At 38.6% G+C, this 26,473-nt stretch overlaps 1 protein-coding gene across 6 annotated transcripts in view; it reads right to left on the reverse strand.

Annotated features, from left to right (window-relative positions):
* HECW2 (HECT, C2 and WW domain containing E3 ubiquitin protein ligase 2) overlaps window positions 1-26,473 on the reverse strand; it is a 377,612-nt gene that overhangs the window by 69,822 nt on the left and 281,317 nt on the right. For all 6 annotated transcript variants that reach the window (XM_037848573.1, XM_037848571.1, XM_037848572.1 and 3 more), the window contains 4 exons: window positions 26,003-26,188; window positions 10,347-10,481; window positions 7,065-7,167; window positions 5,500-5,596 (listed from right to left, as the gene is read on the reverse strand). In XM_037848573.1, the coding sequence (XP_037704501.1) occupies window positions 5,500-5,596; window positions 7,065-7,167; window positions 10,347-10,481; window positions 26,003-26,188 (521 nt within the window). The remainder of the gene's footprint in view (window positions 1-5,499; window positions 5,597-7,064; window positions 7,168-10,346; window positions 10,482-26,002; window positions 26,189-26,473) is intronic.

Genomic DNA, 26,473 nt, shown 5'->3' on the forward strand with positions numbered 1-26,473 from the left:
AAAATGAGACTCAAAGGTGCCTTTTCCTTCCGGGGTTTGCTCCTACAGTCTGCAACCGTTCCAAAGACCCGGATGCCTCGCCGCCCCGCTATCCTAGTGTATCGCCCAAGTTATGTCTGGCTCCCCGTCAAGGCAACCGACTGGGTTGGCCCTGTTTCTCAAGTTGTTTCACTTAACAATATCCCCTTCTCTAAGTCTAGGCGTCCAAGAGGCATACCTTACCCGAGACGTGCTACGCCGCCACAATCAGATGCTGAACTTAAATTTCCAGGCCATTCAGAAACTCCTAGCGGAGATAGATGAACTTGGACTAGAAATAGATGGACTCTGGAGAGTTCTCCAGCAGACGTGTGATACCCGATGGTTATTCGGGAGGCTTTGTGTCACCCCCGGTTAGGGTGAACTTGACAGAGGAGCAGCAAGATGTCGCCGAGTGGCTCAAGGACACTTATCTCCCCAACTTCACCAATCTCTCCGGCCAAGTGAAATCCGACCTTCAGGGACTTGAGAACATTAGGAAATTGAAGCCTGTTAGTTTCGACCTTTCCACACTGGGCGAGACTGTAAAAAAAATCTGTGGGACCAAGTCACCTCTTGGTTCTCTTGGCCCAATTTGACTAATTGGATTCTCTTGATGGTGGGACCATTGGTGGGATTAGTCATTGTTAAATCTTTGCTAGAACGCCTGTTTCAAGCGCGGCAGTACCGTGTTACCACTATGATGGCTATGTCCTCCACCTTTGATACCCCCAACAGCGACCATTCTGATGGCCATACCCCATCCTGGCCGCCTCGGGCGGGGCACTCGGGAGCGAGGTTTGTAGCTAAGCGCGCAGCTGTGTCCCGGGTATAACGGGCGACGCCAGCAGTCATAATTTTTGTCTCAGGTAGGTCCCTAAGGCAGAGTCATAGTTGTGGCCAGACTTGACTCTAGCCAATGCATGGGGACGCCTAGTGACGCCTCCGACTCTGGTTAATGCTATCCCTGCCCCCGCCTTTGTCCCCCAGTTGCAAGGCAAAGCACTGCAGGGAGAGTCATGTTGTTTCCAGCTCACGGACTCTCCTGTCTCCATATGAGGTGAGCATTCTGGTCGGTGCTAGAGGCTCCGCCGCTAAATGGCTGAGACCTAGTCCAGACTCCCCAAAGCACCGGAACAAATTGTGAGCCATCTGGGTTCACGGGAGCACACTCATCACTGGGGACACTGGGTCGATATAAATAATAAAGGGGGAGATGTGGAGAGCCGTCTCCCGGGACGGGCATAGCGCATGCGCTGTAAACCTGCTCCAAAGTCCCCCCGCCCATCGAATGAGCCAAGATGGCGCCCATATCCTGCTTCCGCTTATGACGTGCACACTCACTATTCCTATCTGCCAATTGAGTGCATATGCGCGGCGCTAGATCATTGGTTATGAGTAGAGTACTTAAGAGTTTGCCCAAGCGAACCTCGGGGAGACAGCCCACTAGGAGCCGTACCTGACGGCCACATCGAGGCTGCTCTCCCGCGAGGCACTCTGCCCCGCGTGGAAACCTGTAACAGAGAATGCTTATCTAGCTTCAGTAAAAGACTTGCTCTCGCAACCGCCGTGTGGCTCGAGTCGTGACTTCCAGCCAGGTCAGTTTGCGTGGTCTGCATCTCTCTCTCTCTCATCCCTTGTTTCTCCCCTCGCCGGCCGGGGAACAGGGGTCGAGCGGGGCGGCGCCGGACAAGAAGTTTTGGACACTGGGGTATATTTTATGAAAGCCAGCTTTTGGAAACTAGCTTTTTACTTCATAAACTTCTGTATTGTTTGATAATTTCACAATGAACAAGTAGTATTTTTTAAATAAAAAATTTAAAAAAATTAATAACAACATTCCAGGACTCCAAAAATAAGATGATGGAAAGAAATAGATCAGAGTCTACATTTGCATCTCTTCTGGTGAATCTTGAGACATGTATCCATTTGCCCTGTGTGGCTTTAGAATTTCTTGACTTCCAAAATACTGATTTACTAATAACATAAAATTTGGAATGGCTCAATTTACCTGGAATTTTAAAAAAAGTATAATGCATCATGTTCTCATGACAAGGAAATTTATATGGGAAGTGCTTGCTCAAGAAGGAATCAGCCTGGTGCCCAAAATAATTATTGTGATACCTGGGGAGTACAAGAGTCGGGAAGGGAGGAGACTTGCTGGATGTAATAATCACACAAAAGAGGAAAGTCTCTTAACTCCTAACCTAGTTTCATGATACTTGGATCCTTTTACACAAAACACTTTTATACAAACACCAATACTAAAAATTCTGTTGGATTACTATGTATTAAATTCACCTATAAAATATGTTAACAGGTTGTTTTTTAAATCAATATATTTGTCTTTGGATGAAATATTAGAACATTTTATTTCAGCTTTTATTTTAACATCAGAACATTCAAACTTCTTAGTGTGCTTACTGCTCTTCAATGAGACCTAGTAGTGGCACATAAGCATACAGTCCAGTGGGGCTGCTACCCACAGGACAGAGGAAGTGGTGAGTCAGATGGTGATTTTTCTAACTAGGGAAATAAACCTCCTTTGATTTAAAGAGAGGACAACAACTTGGTACTGTTCACATTTACATGACAGATGAAGTTAGAGGGAGCTATGATGTAAATACAGCAAGTGGAAGTAAAACTGAAAAGATACAGAAGCAGAGTTTCAAGGAAGAGGGAGCTGTATATGAATATAAGCTAAATAAACTGCTTGCTCTCCTCTGGTTTAGGAGAAATCACAAGCAAAGCAAGCAAAACATGAAGTAAGGAGATTTACCCACTTGAATATCCCAAGGGCTACCATTAATTTCCTCATTACATTATGGAGAAAATAATTATAGCTATTTCTTGTAAATGGCTGTGCCACAGATGAAGTAAAAGGTACAAAGAGATCTGCTGATATTGGGAACCCTTGCTCAGGGTGACAATATAAGGTCCACAGTTACCTTTGACCCACAGATGAATCAGTGGCTCCGTTCCATGCATAAATCTGTTACCAACAACATCACTGAAATATGAGATGAAGGAACCCCAGCTGATTTTCCCACCCCTGCATTTGTGGAATGCTTCTTCCACGCAGTTTTAAATTATATGAAACAGAATGTTCTCTCAGATATACAAACTTCCCCTTTATGTTGCTATGATAAGCAAAATGCTTAACGACCAATAACTTTTCAGAAAAAGACAGTACACTGTGACACACATTCTGGATAAGGGGAACAATATTATCTCATTGATTTAAGTTCCCGTTTCCTTCTACTGGTCATGGCTGCATATGCTTTCCATGGACAATTTTAAAAAGGGTAAATAGAAAGAAACATACTTCAAAGCCTGTCAAACAATTTCCTAGTAATATATGACTACGTGAGATCTGTGTAATAAGAAAAACTGTGCTAAACTGAGCACTTGAGGATCACAAGAAAGTAAAAATCTTCAGCAATCTTTAGGAGATCAGACACTTCAAAGATTCTAAAATACAAAAAAAAAAAAAAACAAAAACAAAACTGGAAGCTACCAACTGGAGGCTGCAGTTTTTCCCTCTGTTAGGATCTGTTACAGTTCTGTCAACTCATTAAAGAATAATGACAATGTTAGATGCTGTGCTCAGGTGGAGATCTGAGTATTTGTTAATTGGTTTAAATTATAATGTGGAGAGCAGAAAAAAAGTGGAAAAGTTCTTGAGTTTCCTCTTTCTCGCTTTTCCCGTGGGGGAAGGGATACTTTAAGAGGAACAGACACTGACTTACAGGGTGTGTGTGTGTGTGTGCGCACACACATGTGTTTTGGGGCTGGAGCTGGCAGAAGAGGGAGAGAATAGAGTTCTCCTTATTTTGCAATTAGCCCAGAGCCTGGTCTCTGGTCTCTAAATAAAGATCCTTATTTAGACCATTAAGGAGATGTTTTCTTCATTTTTATTAATTAAAAATTCTTATACAAGATACCCTAGGGGACCATGGCTTACTGAGTGGGTGCCATAATAAAACCTCAATTTAAAATGATCACTGTTATCATTTTTTTGTGTTAAAGAAGAGCATGCGTATGTTGGAGAAAGCACTAAGACTTGTGTTTGATGTTACCCATGTGAAACTAGGATTTCTATTTGGATAGCAATTGTAGGGTCTGTGACATACTTGAAATTTTGTATAGTTTAGCCTTTAGAAACTTTAGAAGGTAATGAAAACTTTAAAGATATGATGGACTGAGGCCATCCTAAGAAGAATTATTTGTCAATTTATTTTCACATCAACAAATACATATATTTATATTCACTATGTGCACAGTGCTGTTATAGATAGATAATTGAATGGTTAGGAAGAGAAATCATGATGGGTTGGATAAGACCCCTGTCTCCAAGGAGCTTATAATCTAATTTGGAAAGCAAAAAGTCAAATAACCAAAATAGTATGAAGAATGAAAACACTACATGATTCACTGTCAACTTAGGGTCTACACACAGGTTATTATACCTGACTGTGCCCTCAGAGTTACATGAAGAGGTTTCAAAAAAACAAATGTTGAGGCTTTACCCTAGACTTCCTGAATTAAATTTCTGAGCAGAGCGTGGGAGGATAAGGGGTTGTAAATACAGAGAAGGGGATGAGGTCGGGGGGACAGAGGAGAGACCTTGTGTCTAGGTGATCCTGGTGACAACAGCTTGGCACAGCTAAGTCGAGCAGCGTTTGAGACTCACTGCTGGGGAACAGGAGTGGCACCCCTGGGCAAACATACTTCTACCAGGAATGGCAGCATGTAGACAACATGGGCTTGGGTTACATTTGATTTCCAGCAGAAATGCCAATTTTTCCATCCTAATTAATACCTAGCACACTGAGCCTGAGCAGTCGTGGCTAGACCATGACAGGAGAGGCCACAGTGGAGTGGACAAGCTTCAAGGAGGGGGAGTTCACATTGGAGTTTAAAGGAAAGACCTCTCTTGCCAAACACAGAAAAAGAAAAAACCCTGGCAAAGAAGAGGAACAGCATGTATACAGGAAAGTAAAGCTGGGTTGAAGCGTGATGCACTACAGAGCTGTTTAGAAGAGAAGGCTCAGGCCCGGGAATGCTGGATTGTGGAGAGGATCAGATTTCCCACTTAGATTCCACTGTGTTTTCATTATGGAAAAATGTGAATAATAAGTGTAGGATTTTACAAACCTCAGTTCAACAAATTATGTTACTTTTGTTTCCTCAAGCTACACTCAAAAGGGTTAGTGTCCTCATATTTTCATTAAAAGCTTCACATCGAGGATGTATTCTTGGCTGCAAATTTTTGTTTCTTTTTCATATTTCTCTTTTTAAAGAGGGAAAAACCAGGACTACAATGATCTGGTGTTGATGCCACAAAATATTTGTGCACAAGAAGCCTTTATTCAGGGTACCAGAAAGAACGAGTGAATTTCCATAACAATTATCAGTGTTACTGAAGATTTAATGGTTGGGGCTTATGCATCTTGAACCAAATACCAATATTATGGTTACCTGAGTGAGTGATTCCTGGTAAGATCAGGTTGACGCTCCTGTAGAATTTCAAAGATATTGGGTTGACGCAGAAACGCAACAATCTTGTCATTGTAAGCTAAAAAGTCAATAAAAAAAAGACAAAAAATTCCTGTTATTAGCCTTACTCATATATTGTATTTGTTATATATAAACCCACATGTCTCTTTAAAAATCTGTTATTCTAGTTACTGTTTCTTGTACTCGAAGTCATAGTTTGGAGCCACTACAGAGGCTTAAATTCCAATCTATTAGTCCAACCTGTTTTATGATTATTGGACTTAGAGCTGTACATGCGGCTTACTTAAGCATTCCATATAAACGCAACTGATGAGTCATATTTATTATCACATTGCAAGATGAGATCACCAACAAGATTCTAGATACTGATCCTTCTAAGCTACTACTTACAAAAATCAACCTCACAAGCAACTGTCAAAAATGGAAAGTCATTTTTCAATTAAATATATCAGCTGGCCAAGAGATAACATTGACAGAACCAGAGTTACCAAAATGTAATAGTTGCCAGCAACAGGTACCAGTGAAATGCAGACCACAAACCATTCCCAAGCTCTGTGTGAAAGTACATGCTGGTAAGTCAAGCATAGCTCTTTACCAACTCAACACCATCTACAGCTAAAACACAATCAGCATTTTCAAGTATGTGCAACATATATTTTAAAAATCTGTCCGACCGTATCTGTCTCTCTCCTCCCCAAACAGCACTAACCTTGTGCTTGGGGAGCATGCAGTAATAAAATTTTGTAGGACCCCAACTCTTTTTCTTTAGCAAGAGCTACCAAGACAACCTTTGTGAGTTATGTACTCAAATTACTTCTGTCAGGTATAACACAACAAATTGATTAGCAAGATGGGTTAAAGAAAAAAAATCTCTGTCTAAATCAAACCTGGCTAATGTTCGCAGAAATTTAAATTAATTAATTAATTAAACTTTATTAAAGGCTTTGTTAATACCACTCTTGTCAAGAAAAATAATTACCTACTATAACCTCATCATTTTGATAACTCCAGTTGTTTTTTAGGCCTATTTGCCCAAATTCATTTATTTTATTCACTATTTTGAACACTCTTGCTGCCCTCTACTTGCTTCAAAACCCATTAAGAATGCACTATCATTGCTTGCTTATTTTGTGAGGCAACTACAGACTTCCCTACCATTTAAACTCCACCCAAAGCCTTAGAAATATACTAAGCACATGTTTTTGCAAATGCTTAATTCGTAATGATCACATGCTACATGTGTCTCAAGAAACTGTTTTTCCTTAACTTCAAATATATAATGTAATACCTCTACTCAGTAAAGGCATAGTAGTATAAAAAACCTATTCTATAGGAATTTACAAGACATAAGCCCTTTGAGGCTCAGGTCTCTAGGATTTTATTATAAATTTCTTAAGGATAATGCAACAATTTCTCAATACAGGGCAAAAAGTAGCAGGCTGACAACAGGGAAGTATCGCACAGTATGCATGGTATACATTGACATGAAAAGCAAAGACAGAAATTTCTGGAAAGGAGTGACATACCCACTGGAACCATGTCCTGGTACTGTGGCCTACTGACTGTGTTGAACGTACTGGATGGCCTGGGAAGAACTGGTGGTCCTGAATGTCGGGAATCTTCTCCTACCTGCAAACGCAAGCATCATTTATGCTCTGCACCAAGAGCTGGAGTGTTTTATAGCAGCACCGCAAACGACTTGTTCCAACGACTTAGCAATGAGCAAAGCTAAGTACCAACTGATCAGAGCAGATGCCAGCTGTGGAGCAGGAATGGGCTTCCCAACTGCCCTGCTGTAGTTGCTGATTTGAGGAGAGGTGCTTCAGGCAGCTGCATCCAGGAGAATGACTATTTATCAAGTTCAATTACATTTAGCTATAGCAGCTTAACAGCAGACCTGTTCATCAGGAATAACCCCTGCATTGACAGAACAGAAATCTGCAATAATATAATCACAGGGAAGAGCTAGGTGGTACAAAATGTATTGGGACACTGACCAGAATTCCTATTTTTGGCCAAAGTAAGCCAGAGAATTCCCTGCCTCAGCAGAGGGAGAGCAGCATTCTTCGTGTCGCTTTCTTCATTAGTGCATTATCTCCTGAGAAGCAATTTTATATGCCTATTAGAGCACCCAGTATAACAGCTCTTTCTAGTTTGAACCTCCCACACCGGCGAGCATATAGTAGCAGGTGGGAGAGCTAAATAGAGTTGCCCTAGCCCGAATTATTTATTGCACCCACTATAAATTTAGAAACTCATGCAAACAGATAACCGAAAACGCCCATTAACATTCTTACCGGAAAACTCTAACATTGCCTTAGCTTCTGTTTTAGCTTCTTCTCCCAACCTCACATACTACAGAAGTCTCTTAAGGCAACAGCAGAACAGTGGTAATAAGAGAGAGTAAGAGAACAAAAGGCCAAATAACGTATTGGATTTATAAGTCGGTACTTTGAAAAATAGAGCTTCCATGCCCAGCCACTGAAACCTTCACAACCGTTTTATCATACTGTATCCGTTAGGTGCTTGGTGAGAGTTTTCTAAAGGCCCTAAAACCGGAAATATCTTCCCCACCTGCTACTGCTTGCTTATCTTTCAAGAATGCTCTCAAAGCTTAGTTCAAAAGCACTTCCTTGGTGAAACCTTCCTTCCCTTCAAGCTGAAATTAAACATGACTTTCTCTGAGCAACCATAGCTCTTGGAGTCTATTTACAAAGCAGCTGCCATTATTAACAGTTTATAATGCACTTTTCACTCATTTTTATTCATTTATATTTTGGCTGGTTTCACATTTTCTCTTCCTATTAGAGCACAGGAAACATACATTACTTATTTGTATCCCTCACAATACCAACCACCATATTTCTACATAAAAGCTGTTTGGAAACAATGAATTTGTTGGGTGGCAGAGATACCAATATTTCTACTAACTGGAATAACTGCTGAATGAGAATAAGAGGAGGGCTGGAAAGATTTGTCTATGTAACTAGAAGTTTTCTTGCCTTGCTTCTTTTGAGTATTGAAGACAGCCCTTCTCTGGTGACATACTCCACACTGTATGTCAGTCAGAGGACTTATTTCAACACACAGCCAAAGGTCTTCTCCCTGAGATGTCACTTCTTCTTCAAACCATACTGCCAGATAGTGGGCAACCCATCCAGTAAGTGTGGGTAGCACACAGGATGTGCAGGCTTCCAGCAGCTGTGTCAAAAAGTGCTTTCCCTTCAAAGGATTATTAACAACGTGGTAGCTGAATGTGGAGTCTTTCCGGGGCTATCCCTGTTCCACCGATTAGATTCATTCCATTAATGTGAAGAGAAATCTCCATTCCAATTGTATGTGCATATCTTTAAGACCCTCTCCCACAACAGTCACCATAAGACCATGAACATAATTCAAGTCCCAAGGTAGAGGGGTTGGAAGAAAATGTCAGTATAGCTATTAATCTCACACATCTTTTCCCAGGAAAAACAGTCTTGACTAGACCTAACAGTCAGCTTTATGTTGCGAAGTCAAGATAAGGCGAGCGGCTAAAGGGCACTGCACTGGTCATGTGATAAAGTCAGGCAGGGCCCTAATTATGCTCCATATCACGCAAGAGGTCCAAAGGTGAGAGGTCTGTCCTGCTTTGCAGATGAATGCTGCTATAGTCATCCAGTTCACCACTAATGGTTTACAGGACAGCAAGGTAAAGATTTATTAGCTACTAATAAAACATAAATATTTTTGTGCATACTTCATCCTGCAATAGATTTATATATCATTTTTTTATGAGCTTTTCACATGCATTCTTCTAGTCTGCATTTACAACCAGCAAACAAGATGCATTACAGCAAGTGTGTAAATAATGAGGGGGAGTTTCAAGAGATGAATTTTGATTAATCAAATCCAGTTATTTATTGCATTTATAATTTTTTTTTTCTAATAGAGGCTACAAAAATATTTGACCTACAATAGAACATTGAATATATGATATGCACATAGATGTTAAAAAGGCATGCAGGAAAAGAATCTTTTTTCTATTTGACTTAAGGAAGTTTTACAAACAATGTACATCAAGTGATGCAAATTCAAAGCATTAACCCATTTTAAGAAGAAAAAACTTTATTTAAAACATTTCTTTAATTTATTTAAGCTGCTAAAGGAAAAAGTGAAACAGGAAGAGGTTTTTTTTTTTTGGTTAGGATATTGGAGCGCCCCCATGTGTTTATCATGGGCCACTGCAAACCGGCTAAGAGCGGTACAGTAGTTGTCAGTTCTTCATTCAGCTCATTTTCTCTGGGCACTTACAGTACATAAATCAACTCTCTCTGATATATTCTAATTTTTAAGAATACTAGTGCAGTTTCCACAAGCCCATAGCCTTGGATGAAGATTTTAATCTAACCCCCTTACTTTTAAGAAATTCTTCCCTAGATTCACTCTAATTTTAGCTTACTTAAAGTTACATTCATTTTGTCCTATGAAGCTGTCCGTGGGTACGCAAAAGGGCTTGGGCTGGTCATTATCCACTCTTGAACAATTTATTACCTCATTACATTCTCTCTCACCTTCCTAAAAAGGCTGATTTCTTCAGTCTTTCCTTATATGTCCTACTGTTAAAAATATGTAATTTAGATTCCATGTATTTTCAGAGAAGCCCTGCCAACATTCCAAAGCTTTTCAGCCTTCAAATGATAATCTCTAAATCAAACCAGAGATTATCCTCTGGGATAATCCTAAAAATAATAAAAAGCCAACCCAATCCCACAAACCACCGCATCCCGACAGTGTCTACGAGCAGGACAGCCGGTAAGGCGTGGACTCACCTCCCCAGCACTGTGACTGCGCTGCCTGGTCAAGTGTTGCCGGTGAACCAAGGCGCTTGTGGGTCGGCTGCTTTGAAGGGGGAGCCGAGGATCAATGAAAGTGGTGGTACGGGAATTGTGGTCGACAAAAAACGCCTAGGAAACAATTCACCAATCAACAGTCAATACATACCATGTATATGTCTTAGCTGACCCAGAACAGCCATCATTCAAGAAAAGATCCACTTTTTTTTTCCATTTTTAACATTACTTTTTTTAAAAATTCAATTTTATTGAGATATATTCACATACCATGCAGTCACAGAAAGCATACATTCCATTGTTCATAGTACCATTATATAGTTGTGCAGTCATCACCAAAATTAATTTTTGAACATTTTCATTACCACACACACACACAAATAATAAGAATAAAAGTTAAATTGAAAAAGAACAATTAAAGTAAAAAAGACATTGGGTGCGTTTTTTTTTTTTTTTTTTTTTTTTTGCCCCCATTTTTCTACTCATCCATCCATACACTGGACACAGGGGAGTGTGGTCCATAAGGCTTTCCCAATCACATTGTCACCCGTCATAAGCTGCATTTTTATACAATTGGAAAAGATCCACTTTTGAGTAATGATCTGAGTGGCATTCTCTCCCAATTTTAAATCTTTGGGGTGTTTCTCCTTATCCTCCAGGGACAGAGCAGAAAGCCCTGCTTAGATTGGATTCAGAATGAAGAGAGCAGGAAGGAACATTATCCCTAGGTGCAGGGAACAGTCAGAAAGACAACCATTAAAGATGCTCTTAGAAGGAAGCCATATGCTGGACATTTGGGCTTCTCTTAACGTTAGGTTTAAATTCCTACTGCTATCCATGGTATTACAAAGTTGTTCTGGTCACCTGAAACTTGAAGCATCACTGGCTTCTCCTTTACTTCTATGCAGTTGTCACCAAGTCCTCCCATTTTCCCACGGCATTGTCCCCTCTGTGTCCCCACCCAATCTGACTACCATCCCATTATTTCAGTGTTTGACCTCACACATGTAAATACTAGCAGCTTCTTGGTTGTTCCACATCTCTAGCACTGTTTTTCATTAACTGGCATCTCACTTTTATTGTATTACCACCCCAATCCAAATGCTCTAAAGGCTACCTAAAATGAGAAAAAATATACCAACCCTTTGTCAGTTGTTCAAGACTCTTTCAAATCACCTTTCTACCTGCCCTTCTAGTTTAGGCATCTACTACACACCTATACAGACTCCATCACATACTGACTGTGACTATGGTCACATCACTCAAGTTTTCTGAGCTATAGATTATGAAGACATATCTCCCTGTTTTTACCATCTATCTCCCCCATGGTGTGTTGGGAGGGTGGAAACTGTGTCTATCTTGTTTACTGCAGAATTCCTGGTGACATGAAATCGTGAATGAGCCAAACCATTTAACTTGGTCTTGCAGTGAGGACAAAATTCAATGTAGAATAGCACTTTTTGTTATTGTTTAATTCAAATGCTATACACAAGGGCTTTGTAGCATTATTATTAGAGGTAAAATGGTATAAGTTGTCAAAGTTATATTCACTCAAGATAATATTTAAACCCATTACCTCAAGGACAATTAGAAAATGTGAGTTTCCCATGATTAGATAATGTTAATTAGGCCATGAAAGATAAAGGATAGGAGAGCCAGGAGACTGTTACCTATAAATGTAAGTGTCGGGGCACATGCTATAGGACAAATAACCTGAAAAAAAGAGCTCAAACAGCTCAGTGAACAAAGTACCTTAAAGATTAGGAATGAATGCCTCTAGGCAAATCCCAGGAGCAGATGTATATTATATTTATGCATATTAAAAAATCAACTTCCCATTATGAAACATACATAATGGGAAACATGTGTACACCTGCATGTAAATAATAGTATATGGGGCAAAATAATTTAGAGGAAGCTCTCAGATAGGGGAAAAAAAAATGACTTATTTGTAAGCAATGAATGCACTAGAAAACGAAGTAAAGAAGTGGACAGAACAAGAAACCTTCCCTTTCCCCTCTATCCAGAGTCCAAAGACTAGATTAGAAGGAAGTCCTGTGTGAGATGGTGTCATCAATCTCATATCCCTAGCCTAAACTAATCCCTCTTCCCAGTCTAACCTAATCCCTCTTCCCAAGCCTAATTTAATCCCTTTCCTAGTTTAACCAATCTCTCTTCCCTAATCTATCAAGTGAAGCATCTTTCTTCTCAAATCTCATAAAAACTATGCCAAGGATAAATGCTATCACACAGGTCCCCATTTTGATTTGGGCTTCTAAGACACTTGCATATTATTTTTGCCACTACTCAAAATATTATACAAGAGGAGTTAAATTATATGAATGGACATGGTTGATAACTATTTTAAAATAATAGGTAATATAATCAATTTCTTATCCCCTTTATGTAAATTAAAATCAACAAGCTTTTATTACTAAAACAATAATGTAATAGCCATGTTTGAGGGAAAAATACTAAGATTACTAAAACAGAATTGCATATTTACTTAATTTCTTGGGAATGTTTTGAAGGGAAGGGTGACCATTTAGAGGCAACAATGATGCATTTATAATTATAAAGACAAATGGGCGTGTGCATCTAGGTCAATTGTGATTTACATGTGGTGTCATAGTATAATTTGATGTTAAGAGGCTTGTCTAAATCCATTCTCTAAAGAATTATACTGTAAACTCCTTCAGGGCAGGGACTCTTTCTTACTCACCCTGTTATCTTCCATAGTGTTTAGGGCAGTGCCTGGCAGAAAGAGGGTGCCCAGAAAAAAAAAAATTGCCAGAAAATCTATTATGCAGTCTCCTGACCAAAATACAAGAAGACAACTCAGAATTAACTAATGAAGTATTTGATATTCCATATCTTTACATAATTTAACATAAGTACAGAAACACTTCACGATTTGAAAAATTAAATGAGGTGTGTGTGTGTGTATGTGTGTGTGTGTGTGTATGAGTGAAAAGAGTGGGGAGCTAAAGACTATAAAAGAGCAAATAGGATAGAAGGTTTAAAACATCCCATTGTAGATATGAATAAACTACTAATTTAAAACCTGAGAAATGAAGACAGAGTAAAGTAATGATTACATACTTGGGATCTCAAACAAAGACAAGCTTGGTTCTGAGCTCTAGCAATGCAAACTTGGGCAACCTATTTGATTTTTTTAAAGCCCTTTTTCTTTTCTGTTAAATGGTGATAATAACATCTACGTTAAAGGAAGGGTAAATAAGATGGTCCATTTGGATTTTTGAATACAGTGTCTGTGTTCCTTCAAATGTGAATTAATATTATTACTACTAATATTAACAATTTTCATTGTAAGGCCATTTTGAAGTATCACAAAGTTTCTTGCTACAGTCCATATACAAGGTTCAAAAAAAGGGAGAACCAGCTAAAAGAACCAGGTTCCTTGTAGGTCTTTGTGGCCAAGACTAAGTTCTGGTCAATGAGATGTAAACAGAATGTCACATGGTACTTCTGGGAAATCTCTTACAAGGGACAAGGTGACCTCTCCTGTCCTTCATCCACCCTGCTCCCTGAAACAAGGGCATAATAGTTGGAGCTCCAGCAGCCATACTTAACGATGAAGATGAGGGATAGCTGAGCACAAACAAGGAAGGAGATGCTGCCACTTGCAACTGGGTGGGCCATCTTTAAGCCCTGCACTAACTGCCCACCTGTGAACTTCTTTATGTGAGAGAGAAAAAAAATGTGTGTTAAATTTTGTATAGGCCTTCCACCAAAACACAGCCAAACCAAATCCTGGTATACCAAAGTCTCAGCACTGCAGAGGCAAACAGTCTCTCTAAAATTACAAGCACAGAAGAACACATAATCTAGCAACCACCATTAGAGAAGGATTTTCATTTTTTTTTAATAAATAAGGATATCTCATTATTGTTCACATTTTAATACAACTGTGTAACAGTTTCTGATTTAAGTGACATGTGCAGTTGGAAACCTACAAAGCTGGGATTTGAGCCCATCTTTCTGTCTGACTGCAAAGCCCAATGAACAGTGCCATTTCCCCCTCTCCCTCCTTTTCAGGTATCTTCTCTTCTTTCCCCACTCTGCTTCCTGCCTATTATCTTTTTGTTTTTACATTCTTCTCACTCCCCTCATACCTCAGATATACTTGATTTTAGAAAAGCGTCTCAGCATTTATTGAATTAGGTTAACAATGACAGACACTCACGGAGGCTGGCCTCACCTGTTTCAGCACTGAAACACTGCGGCTGATCCCAGGCAGCACATTGTTTGTGCTTGGCACAATTCTCAGCGCTAACCTGTTGGAAGCATGGCTGTGGGTGGGGAGTAGGTGCTATTGGTATCCCACAAGGGGTTCTGTTTCAGAGTCAAATGGAATGTGTATATTGTTTACCCATGCTTTTCAAGTCTCCCAAGTACTTGGAGAGAAAGGTCTCAGTTAAGAACTCCCATACACATACCCAGAGCACTCTCAGAATGCAGCACTAAGAAGTAATTCCTCAGCATGCATTTTGGCTCTGCTCCGGGCCCATTGTGGAGCTGTGTTTCCTTAGCACTTTGCTTTATCTCTCTCAAGGGGATGGCTCACGTCACAGTAGAGTCGTGGAAAATGTATACTACTTTCAAATGAAGGGGAAAGCATAGAAAAATCACTGTGCAAATTTTAGGCTTGCCATCTCTGTTTGTGACACCACCTATCAATTATGTCAAGAAAGTGGATCACTTTCCCATAGGATATCCTAACTAGTTCAAGTCAGCAATGAAGTTGACCTAGTACTTTTTGTTTTCTTTAATTTGGGTCACTTCTTATGTCATAATTCTCAAATAGCCTATAATTACTTGTGAAAGTATCTAACATATATTCATAAATACTATCTGGATAGTCAGTAGATTGAGAATTCAGACTATATGAAAAAAGCAATTGTATCAAAAAAAAAAAAAAGTCTTTTTCAGATTTGTCACTAGTAAAGCAAATTTTGAACAACACAAATTCCCTACTGTTAAGTTTCATTAAGGAGATTCACTCAGGCTTCACAGCTTTGGACTACCTAAGACCAATAACATAGTCAAAAACTGAAAGGAATGCAAATACACAAACTCAAATCTCATTTTAAAAACTTCTACTCTTTCACTGCTTTGAGGCATAGTCAAAGTCAGGAAATATGGGCTGGTTGGAGCCAAGTGGTATTTTAGTGAAGCCAAACAAAATATCTTTCTTTCTTTACACGTCTTTCTTTTTTTAAAGCTTCTATTATTTTAAGAAAAGAAAAAGCCATCAATATTTGTGAAGAAATACCAACCTCAGGCTCAAAAACTCTAAGTTACAGAAGTTTGAAATTGTTTCCAGTTAACATTTTGCCAAACCAGGAATCCATATTAAAAGAACATGTAAACAAAGTAAAACAAAAAGTACTTGTAACTACTTAACAGAAATAAAGAACATCAGATCATTCTTTCATTAAAGAGCTATGGAAATAATGAAAGAACAATCATTTATAAGTTAGAAGCACTGCATAATATATCTGTTCTAAATTCTGTTTTCTCAAGCCTATGAAGTCTCAAAAAAATGCTCAAAAATGTTATTTGTAATCTATTTAAATTTTTATAAACAGCATATTTATTGACACATTCTCTCCCTTCCAAAATATAAATCTGTTCTCCAGTATTTCCCCACTTATAAGGAATAAACACACTTATTATTTTCTCCATGTTACATCCCAGACAGAAATCTTTGTCACCAATAGTAGAGATGAAGAGGGTTGAATGACACAGTTTATTGTAAGTAAAAACTATACATGACAATGATTCTACCTCTTGATTCACCTGAAGTAGATAGTGACTCCCAATACTTCACAGTACCTATACTCAGTCACACACACACACAAAAGGTTAAAGACAGTTATTTTGTTAAATTTCTATGGTCATAGCCCTGAAGCTGCTAGAAAAGGAAACATAGATCCATGGTCCTTGGGCTAGAGTGCTGGAACCAACCAGTTAGTGGATGCAGGTAAGTACAACATCCCAACGCTTTGGATATAAAATGTTAGCAAAGGGAATGATATTTTATGCATTGAGAGTGGTGGTATTTAGATGTTAGAAATGCAATGGAGGAGCCAGTGATATGTTGGAACTGGCTTGTACCATCTTGAGAGCTGATTGTGAAATCTTCAGTAATTATGTTAAGTGGTTGATGTGATGGTAGCAGCTTGAAATTGGCCATGGTGGGAAATTTTCGCACCATGGAAATTGGTAAATACTACAAATTAGCCCTCCTCCCTACCTCTGTTGGAGAACATATCACTGTGGAAGACTGAGAATGAGGTTATCAACATCAGCAGTTTTTAGGTTAGCGTAGAAGGGCATTACCATGAAATTTAAAAATAGTACATTAATATTTGCAAAGGCAAGCCATGAGGGCAACTCTTACAAAAGAAAAGGCAAGTGCCATCTCCATACTTGGACAATTCTTTCAAGATTCTATGAGTTTAGTACTTTACTCAGAAATACATCAACAAAACTAAATCTGCTCCACTCTCTCATTCTAAAGGGTGCACTGCCTCAAAATGATACTTTACCTTTGCTTTCTGAGTGTATTTATGTGGGTTAATTTTTTATCTACCACCTTTTTACCCCTTAAAAATAATCAAGAGATTCCCTAAAAATCATGAGCTATTCATAAATTTAAAGTTTAATCCCATATCCACCTGGATTGCTGTGTATCTTGAGGTGATTAAATAGGTAACCATCACAAAGAGGTATTAGTTGCTTCAGAGCAATTAAAAGAGATGCAAATAACAAAGGTAGTAGTCAAAATAGCAAATAAAATGTTTTTCAAACTGCAGAACTTAGTCTACAAGGGGCTTTTAGAATTCTCTTGAGACCTCCAAATATTAAGTTGCATTTTACTTACTGAGATGAATTGAACTTGACCCAGTGGCCATCAGATTCACGGAATTCAAACCAGGGTCTGTGCCATCACTGGGGCACCTTCTGCAGTCACATAGCCTATTAGGATCTGGCAAAATAAGAATCCTTAAGTAGCCTTAGCCAGTGGTAACTTCCACTGTACAAATATTTGTTCCATTATAGAACCTATCCCTAAAACTAAAACTGCTACTTGCTCTGGTTACCAGAGTTGGGGATCTGGACCATTCTGCCACCCAAACTCCAATCTGACACCCAGAATCACAAACCCCAGAGATACAAAGCCTGGATATAGAAATGGTTGTCAATCTAGCTTTGAGATATTACAGTACTTGATTTTGTAGGGAAAAGTATGAGAAACTATAGGAAAGAAGATATTTAAAACAATGAGATTGTTACCATTTTAACTTTTTATTAAAAAAATGAAGTTTTATGAGATATCATTTATAAAGTTCAAAGCTTCTTAGTATTTCAATTTGGGCCTAAGTAGAATGATCTGGGAAAAACATCTGAGGTTAATACCATTTAAAAATACAAAGCAAAGATTCAGGGCAAAAAAAAGATACTCTGTGTTTAACTTCTGAGAGGGAAATCAAGAAAATAACATCTTCTAAAAATTATATTGAAAGCTAAGCCATTATGGATACTTGAAAAATAACAAACTTCCTAGTATTTTTTAAAATATCCATCATTCTGTTATTCTGGACCTTCTGTAAAGTAGCTTCTACTGACTCTACTCCTCTGATGTGGGTCTTGGAATTTATCAATTACTTCTTCACAGGAACCAAACCTACCCACCTGGTGCTTTCTTGTCTCTGCACCTTTTCTTTGGGTGTTTTCTCTTCCCAACCCCTCCTCTTATCAAAAATCCTACTCATCATTCAAGGTTCACTCAAATATTACCTTTACTATGGAAAATTTCCAGGGTCCCAAGTCAGAAATCAGTCATTCTGCACTGAACTCTTCCAGTCCTTATACCATGCTATGGTGCATGCCCTTGCAGAAGCCATGAATGGGTGGTGGAGGGGTGTTTAGTAGCCATACCTCAAAAGAGCTCAATTCTGTGCAAATGAGTGGATCAGATTTCAGTTCCATTTCTAAGGAGAGAGTCACATATCTTGCTAAGGATGTTTTTAAAACCCTACTTTCCTGACTATGGCAGGTTGAGAATGCATCCACCAGAGCAGCAAGAGGACAAATCTACCAGAGAGATCACAGGAACAGAGCACTCATGGTAGAGAAACAGGGAGCACCCTGGGTTGTCCAGGTTTAAGGCAGGAACAAACATCTCACAGCAAGCTACACTGCTGTGGTCAAGAACATGTGACACACCAAAAATGGACACTACTGTGAGAACCACCATGGTTAAGGGAGATCAGCATTTCCTTCAGAGGAGGAATGAGACACTGACATTAATCCTGAATTATATCCTTTATAAGCCATTGTGTATTTCCCATTAGAGTAGGTTTCAGCCATGAACAACAAACCTTTATCATTTTCATAAAACACCAAATCAATGAAATGCTTTAGTATTGTTCTATATAGTCTTCCTTCTACCTAACTATTAAATCAAGATTTTGGTGAGCAGGGCAGCAATATCCAGGTGAGCGGGCACTCATCCCACACTTCTAGCTTAGTTTGCTATATGTTCAATTTTATTTTGTAGATATCTGTATATTCCATATCCTTGCTGTCCCCAAGTTAAAACCTTTAGAGGTTTATAATTGTATAGCCTTTGTCTTCTATACCATAAGCCAAGTAATAAGTCAATTACTGAATAGATTATGACAACTTTAATCCTAATATTATTGTTTTTCTTCCATTTGTAATCCACTATTATCTAATTTGATGCTAACTACAGTCCCAGGAGATGGATAGGAAGGTAACTAACTCTCACTTTAGAGAAAACTGAGGTTCATGGAGGTCAAATCAGATGATTAGTGATGGATCCAGGAATCCTTACCTCTCCCAATGCAGCAAAATTTTCTTAGATCCATCAAATTAATATGGCACACACACACACACACCCCACCAAACCACTCTTAGGTTAAATAACATTTGGTTTTCCTTATTAAAGCCCATTTTCATCTTAAAGAATTATTATTATCCCCATGAGCACACACTAATGACCAAACCCAGCCAACAACCAGAAGCACTTTAAAGAAGTCACATTTAATAATACCGTTGCATATCTCTTGCATATGCATATCTCTTGCATAAATATAAAATGCTTATATCAACACTGTTATCAGATCCCATGATATCCTTAATTTTCACACTCTTGAGACATACAAAAGTGTGTGAATTATTACAACAGGAAGCAAGCAAATTTTACATTGGCCCACTTTTTTTTGCTTATCTGTGTTATTTCAAAATGAAGCAAGTCAAAATGTGTCCTATACGTTAGGTGAAAATCCTAAGCCTTAGATGCAACAGATAGATATCGATGTTGATCACAATCCTGGATAAATTAAATTTGGCTTAATTGACAGTGTCAACATTACAAATTTTAAAAAAAATTAAGGAAATCAAGTAATGGAACAAAATACTGAATAAAAGATGCTGTGGAATTTTGAATATGAGATCTTTCCAAATGTCTCTGCAGAAACTTTCTCTTCAGAAAAAGAAGCATCAAATCTATTTGGGAATCATATTGTCTAACCTTTGACTGAAAAACCAAAGACCTGGAGAATCTAGAAGGTAAGAAGGGAATACTGGCCTTCCTCTAATCCAACCTATTCATTTAATTTTTTTTCTTTATTAAATAAGTTGTGAGTTTACAGAACAATCCTGCATAAAATACAGGATTCTCATATACCACCCCACCACCAACACCCTGCATTGGTGTGGAACATTTGTTATAATTGATGATAGCACAAGTTTATAATTGTACTATTAATTAAATTCCATGGATTAATTTAAGGTTCACTGTTTCCATACTGTAGTTCCATGGTTTTTAAAAAATTTTTGTTCTGTCACCATATATACAATCTAACATTCTCCCTCTTAATTACATTCAGATATGTATTTCAGTGCTGTTAATTGCATTCACAATGTTGTGCTGCCATCACCGCCACCCATTACCAAAACATTACCTATCTATTTTTTTAACAACTGTAATCCTAATATTATTGTTTTTCTTCCATTTGTAATCCACTATTATCTAATTTGGAGAACTGTCTATTCAAATCCTTTGCCCATTTTTAATTGAGTTATTTATATTATTGAATTGTAAGTGGGTCTTGGAATTTATTAATTACTTCTTCACAGGAACCAAACCTACCCACCTGGTGCTTTCTTGTCTCTGCACCTTTTCTTTGGGTGTTTTCTCTTCCCAACCTCTCCTCTTATCAAATTGAGATATAATTCAGATACCATACAATTCCCCCATTTAAAGTACAGAATTCACTTTTTTTTTTTTTAGTATATTCACAGGATTGTGCAACAATCACCACAATCTAATTTTAGAACACTTTTGTCTCCCCCAAAAGAAACCCCGTATCCATCAGTGGTAATTTCCCATCCCACTCTCCAGACTTAGGCAACCACAAATCTACTTTCTGCCTCTATAGATCTGCCTATTCTGGACACTTCACACAAATGGAATCATACAATATATGGGCTTTTGTAACTAGCTTTTTTTAACTAGGCAAATATTCTCAAGGTTCATCCATATCGTAGCATATATTAGTATTTCATTCCTTTGTACTGTCAGCTAATATTCCATTGCATGTGTATTCCACATTTTATTTATCCATTCATCAGTTGATGGATATTTGGGTTGTATCCATTTTTTGGCTTTTATGAAGAATGCTACTATGAACATTCAAGGATAAGATTTTGTGTGGATATATGTTTTCATTTCTACCTAGGAGTAGAATCATTGGATAATGTGGAAATTCTTTGTTTCACATTTTGAGTAACTGATACTCTGTTTCCAAAGTGACTACAATGTTTTACATTTCCACAGGCATCATCTGGTATTGTCTGTCTTTTTAAAATTCACACATAGTGGGGTGAAACGGTAAGTCTTTGTGGTTTTGAGTTGCATTTCCCTATCAACTAATGATATTCAATGGGGAAAGAACAGTCTTTTCAACAAATGGTGCTGGGACATCTGTACATCCACATGCAAAAAGGACTAGTGTCTAGAATATATAAAGAACTCTTACATTTCAATAATATAAATAACTCAATTAAAAATGGGCAAAGGATTTGAATAGACAGTTCTCCAAATAAGATATACAAATGGCCAATAAACACATGAAAAGATGATCAACCTATTCATTTGTACGAATAAGGAAACTCAGACCCAAGGACTTTAACTTTGTCTCCCAAGTTGATCAGATGCTAAATGGCCCAGTTAGGTCTAGAGCAGCCTTGCATAGGAAAACGACTACACGTTTTGGATACAGAAAGTCCTGGATTTGAATCCAAGTCTTAAAAAGATTAACTTATGCTCTTTAAGCCTTGGTTCCTTCATCTATTGTAAAACCTATTTTATAGGATTGCTATGAAAATCCAATGAGCCAATATTATGTCCTTAGCATAGAATCTGGCACCTAATAAGCCTTCAATAAATGTAAACCAATTCCCTTCCACTTCTACACTGTGCCCTTAGCAAAAGTTCCTTAGGGAATGCAAGCACGGAACTGTGAATATGTTTCTGATGATGCGTTCTCTGCTAGAAAACCAGCAATTTAACTAAGAGCTATATGTGTGACTCAGGATACTAGTAAGCCTAGCCTCTGGCCTGGAATTCTTCTTCCTTGGGATGATAAAGATCCTTTAAGGATCTTTCATTTGCAAAGACAGTCTCTCTTAGTAGAGTGCAGTAAGTTAAGGGCCATGTTCCCAGGGTTTGAAGTCTGATTTCAACTTCAAACGTATTTTAAACATCCCTGAATTTCAGTAATTGTGGATAATAATAATAATTCTCACGTTAGAAATTGCCATGTGGTGTAAATAAGATAATCCATGGGAAAGCACTTAGTATTGAGTTCGGCACATGGACTGATAATTTGTTCTTACTCTTTAATTAAAGAGTAAATATTACTCTTTAAAAAGTAACATTTTACTTCTCTTCTTTTATGGGAGTCAGGCACATTTTCCTCCCAACAGCCCCAAACAGAGCATACTAGATCTAGAATCCCGTGAAATCTCACCCAATCTTAAATCTTAGCCTGAAGTAATCACAAAAACATTCTCTTTCAGAATTGAAGATGGCTAAAGTGCAATGCAAACATAATCACTGCCTTGTTCAAACATGCAATGCCAAAAATCCAAGTTAACATATGCATTAACATTGGTCAAATGGTGCAAATCTAGATGCTACGCCTAGTGAGAGCACAGGAGGAGGGAGAGGGGGTGGAGAGGGAACCTGGCAGCTTTTTCTTCGTTTGTACAGAGGAGGATTACTGAATAACCAGGAAACTATAGGTGACAAGATTCATCAACCAAACTTGTCTTCAGAACCTTCAATACGGAAAGCACTGGAATAAAGGAGCAGATAATTCAAAGAGAAATATAAGAACTCTCCAAAGGGGATCATCTGCTTGGGAAGATAAGACATGTTAATGACTCTACTGTGAGACGGCTGGGGATAAATGCAATGAGAAAATACAAGCAAAATTATGTGGGAATTCAAGAAAGGGACTGAACACATGCCTGGAGAGCTAAGACCAACTCATCCAACAGGCTACCCTTCGATGATGCATCTGAAAGCCCCCATTCCCTTGACTGTGGAAGGGGTCACTAATACAGACTCCCTCAGCATCATGTAAAGCCCTTACTACACTTCACTAGAGTCTCTAGGAGACACCCATTCATAGACTCTGGAACCAGACCGTGTGGGATCAAACACAATTCTATCATTTAATAGCTGTGGGACTTTGGTCAACTCACATAACCAAGCTATGTCTCTGTTTCCTCATCTGTAAAATGTGGATAAAAACAGCACTTAACTATAAGGCTGCTGTGACTATTAAATGAATTATCTAAGTGCCTACAACAGTGACTGATGCAAAATCAAGGCTACAAACTTTGTAACACTACATTGTTAGATTTTATCATTGTTAGAACAGTGGCGTGCACATAGCAGGCACTCAAAAATGTGGTGATTGACTAAATGAACAAAAACACTCCAAGAAGAGGTTGCATTTGAGAAGATAAGGAAACTCCAAATGTCATAAGACTGAAGACCTAAGCTAGAGAACATTCCTCTTCAGAATAATTTCCCCTCATGTAGATGAGGACTTGCACATACTCTTCCATGCTAATTCTAGAAACCAGTCATTACTTTGGAAAAATGAATTTGTAATATTTAATTGCTTTTAATGATATATGGAACGGGAAAAAAATTACTTACAGTTTTGAAGGCAAAGCAACTCATTAAAAAAAAAAAAAAAAGAGGCTAAAACTTTAGGGCTGTAGGAAAACCCATTAACTACCTGGAAGATGAGTGCCAGGACTCCTATAGTGTAGTCAGAAGTAGCAAAGCCAGATACAGACATCATGAGGCTTCCTCAAATGTTCTGTTAAGTTATTTTAGTTCACTGGAAGCCACTCGCTTGAAAAGAAAGGCCATGGAGGAATCACAGAGAGATACACCTGCTTTCGTTAAGGTGTCTGGCTTAGCTACAAAGCTTATTAAAATCTCAGTGCAAGAAGGAGAGAGATCAGGCTAAAGAGTAAAGCTTTCAGGACTGTCTGATAAGCCTTCTTAACCAAAAGGCAGGGGTCCTTTAATGCAAAACAGCATCTAAGCCAAGAGCAGATTGTGGGTTCAGCTATCTACCAGTCCGCACTCCAAATTCTTTAACTTAGTCAAAAACCCTCAGGGAAAAAGATGTTTTGGATAGTCAAATTATCCACATAGTCAAGATAATGATTACCTCTGTTTAAGCACCAAAATTTTTATGAAAGCTATGAGAGAGAACTTGTTCATAAGAATACAACTCTTCTGAAATAGTACCCTAAATGTAATTTAGGGGCTATTAATTGAACCTCTCTTCTGAAGTGTGTTGGGCAAAGGCAAGTTATAATTAGTCGGCAGGAAGAGACTGAACATCTCCCCCCATCCCCCACTCTCCACCACCACCACCACCACCACCACCACCACCACACTATAAGTTCCTCATTTCCCTTGAGAACAGAGACTAATTCTTGCTACACTACTACTCTTTTGCCCAGAAGTTATACCACCAGTATTTTCCTGAAGTCCTTACTTTGAACCATTTATGCTCCTCTATTCAGGGGCATGTTTATAAATATTGGGCTCTTTAGGTTGTTGAATTAAATTGCATCACCAATGGCACATTCTTCCCTGGGAGGAGAGAACACTGGAAGGGTGCAGATATCCATGTTTCCAGCTTCCTAATGTCCTGGAAAGTCAACTTCCCTGTCAGCCCACCTGACTCTGATTCAATATCATTTTACCTGTCCGTCCAGAGACACATCACAAATCCATTTTCTTTCATCTCTTCTATCCTCCCTGCTTGCTACTTCTAATCTTTCTGGGCTGAGAATTAGAGATTTATTTAAAAGATCTGCAGAAGCTAGTCAATGGTTCTTGAATGAGTGTCTGATAGCTCCTCCTATGCATTAAAGTACATGGACTTTGTAACCTCTATATTTGACTGCTTTTAGGTTCTCGGATAAGACTGCTGAAAACTGAGTTCTTACTAGGATGAGTAAGATGCTACTGTGGTATTATTGCTAGTGGGTACTTTGGGGGGAAATGGGATTTATTGAGTACTTTATGTAAACTAAGGCTTATTTCTTGCTTTGTTCAGTTCTCTGTTCATCCATATCCTTATCTATGAGGCCTTCCCCAGTTATCCCATATAAAATTACAGTCTTCACTCCTGTCTTTCTCTAGACCCCATCCCCTGCTTTGTTTTAAATTATAGCACTTATTGATGCTTGGCATACAATGTATTTATGTGTCTATTGCAGCCTCTTTCCATGAGAATGGCAGTTCTATGACGTAGTTGGCTTACCTGTTTTGACTTGGTGCTCAATAGATATTTATTGAATGATGAGCCTAGCATTGTTAAATGCTATATACATGTTATTTGACTCTCCCCCCACCCTTCACGTCAATATTGCAAGTCTTTACAGATGGGGAAACTGAGGTTACTGAATACGTGGGAGAGTATAATGTTATGGTTAAGAGCATGGACTCTGGATCCAGACCACCTGGGTTAGAACACCAGCTCAGTCACTTCCTGTGTGACATTATTGAACCCTTCTGGACCTGGGGTTCCTTAACTGTCAATGGTGATAATAACAGTACCGCCTTATCAAGTAGTTGTGAGGACTAAATGAATTACACATACGAACAGCTTAAACAGTTCTTGGCTCATGGTAGGCACTAAATAAACTTAAGTTAAATAAATAAAAATTAAATATTAGCTGAAGAACATCTTATAAAAATTATCAACTTTCCTCATTCAGATTTATTGCTCATACAATGACATCCTGATTATATCCAGGCTTTCTGGTTGCTCTGTCTACTAAGTGATTATACAGGCCTATGCACTAGTTATGTATTTCTCATCATAAGTTAATCAAAGTGAGAGCTCTGTTTATTATGCTAACAAAAGCAGGGTTCTGAGCCAACAAGACTGAGGCCCAGACCAAGAGGGTGTCCCAAAGACACGCCTTGTGTCATTCAGCCACCTCCCCAATCGCCAGCTCCCTAGTGGTACCTTGCCCTGATGATCATGTTTCATTTCCCAGCCCCTTGGCAGCTCCAGCTGTTTGTTCGCAAACATGTTGAGGAATCCCACAAGGTCCCGGTTATGCTGGTAGCGTTCAAAGTGGTGGGTGTCCCGCCGGACTTTGGTGATCATGTGCTTCAAACACGTGTTGTTTGTAAACATGCGGTAGGCACTCTGGGGAATAGATGAGCAGACCATGTTAATTTGCTTGTGACACACAAAAGCACCAAATATACTATGCATGAGTATTTCAGTCTTCTGAAGGGGTATATAAAATGCATATATAAGCTTTGATAAAACTCAGGATCCACACATGGAAACAGCAGACAGAGCAAAATATCCTGATGAATGTAAAATACAGGGATTACAGAATGTAAGGTAATCTTCACTGATGGTGTCTAGTTTTCTAAAGAAGAATGCAGTATAGCATCATTCTACATGGGACATTAGGTTCTAGAG

The sequence above is a fragment of the Choloepus didactylus genome, chromosome 9, assembly GCF_015220235.1.
Source record: "Choloepus didactylus isolate mChoDid1 chromosome 9, mChoDid1.pri, whole genome shotgun sequence".
Lineage (NCBI taxonomy): Eukaryota > Metazoa > Chordata > Mammalia > Pilosa > Megalonychidae > Choloepus > Choloepus didactylus.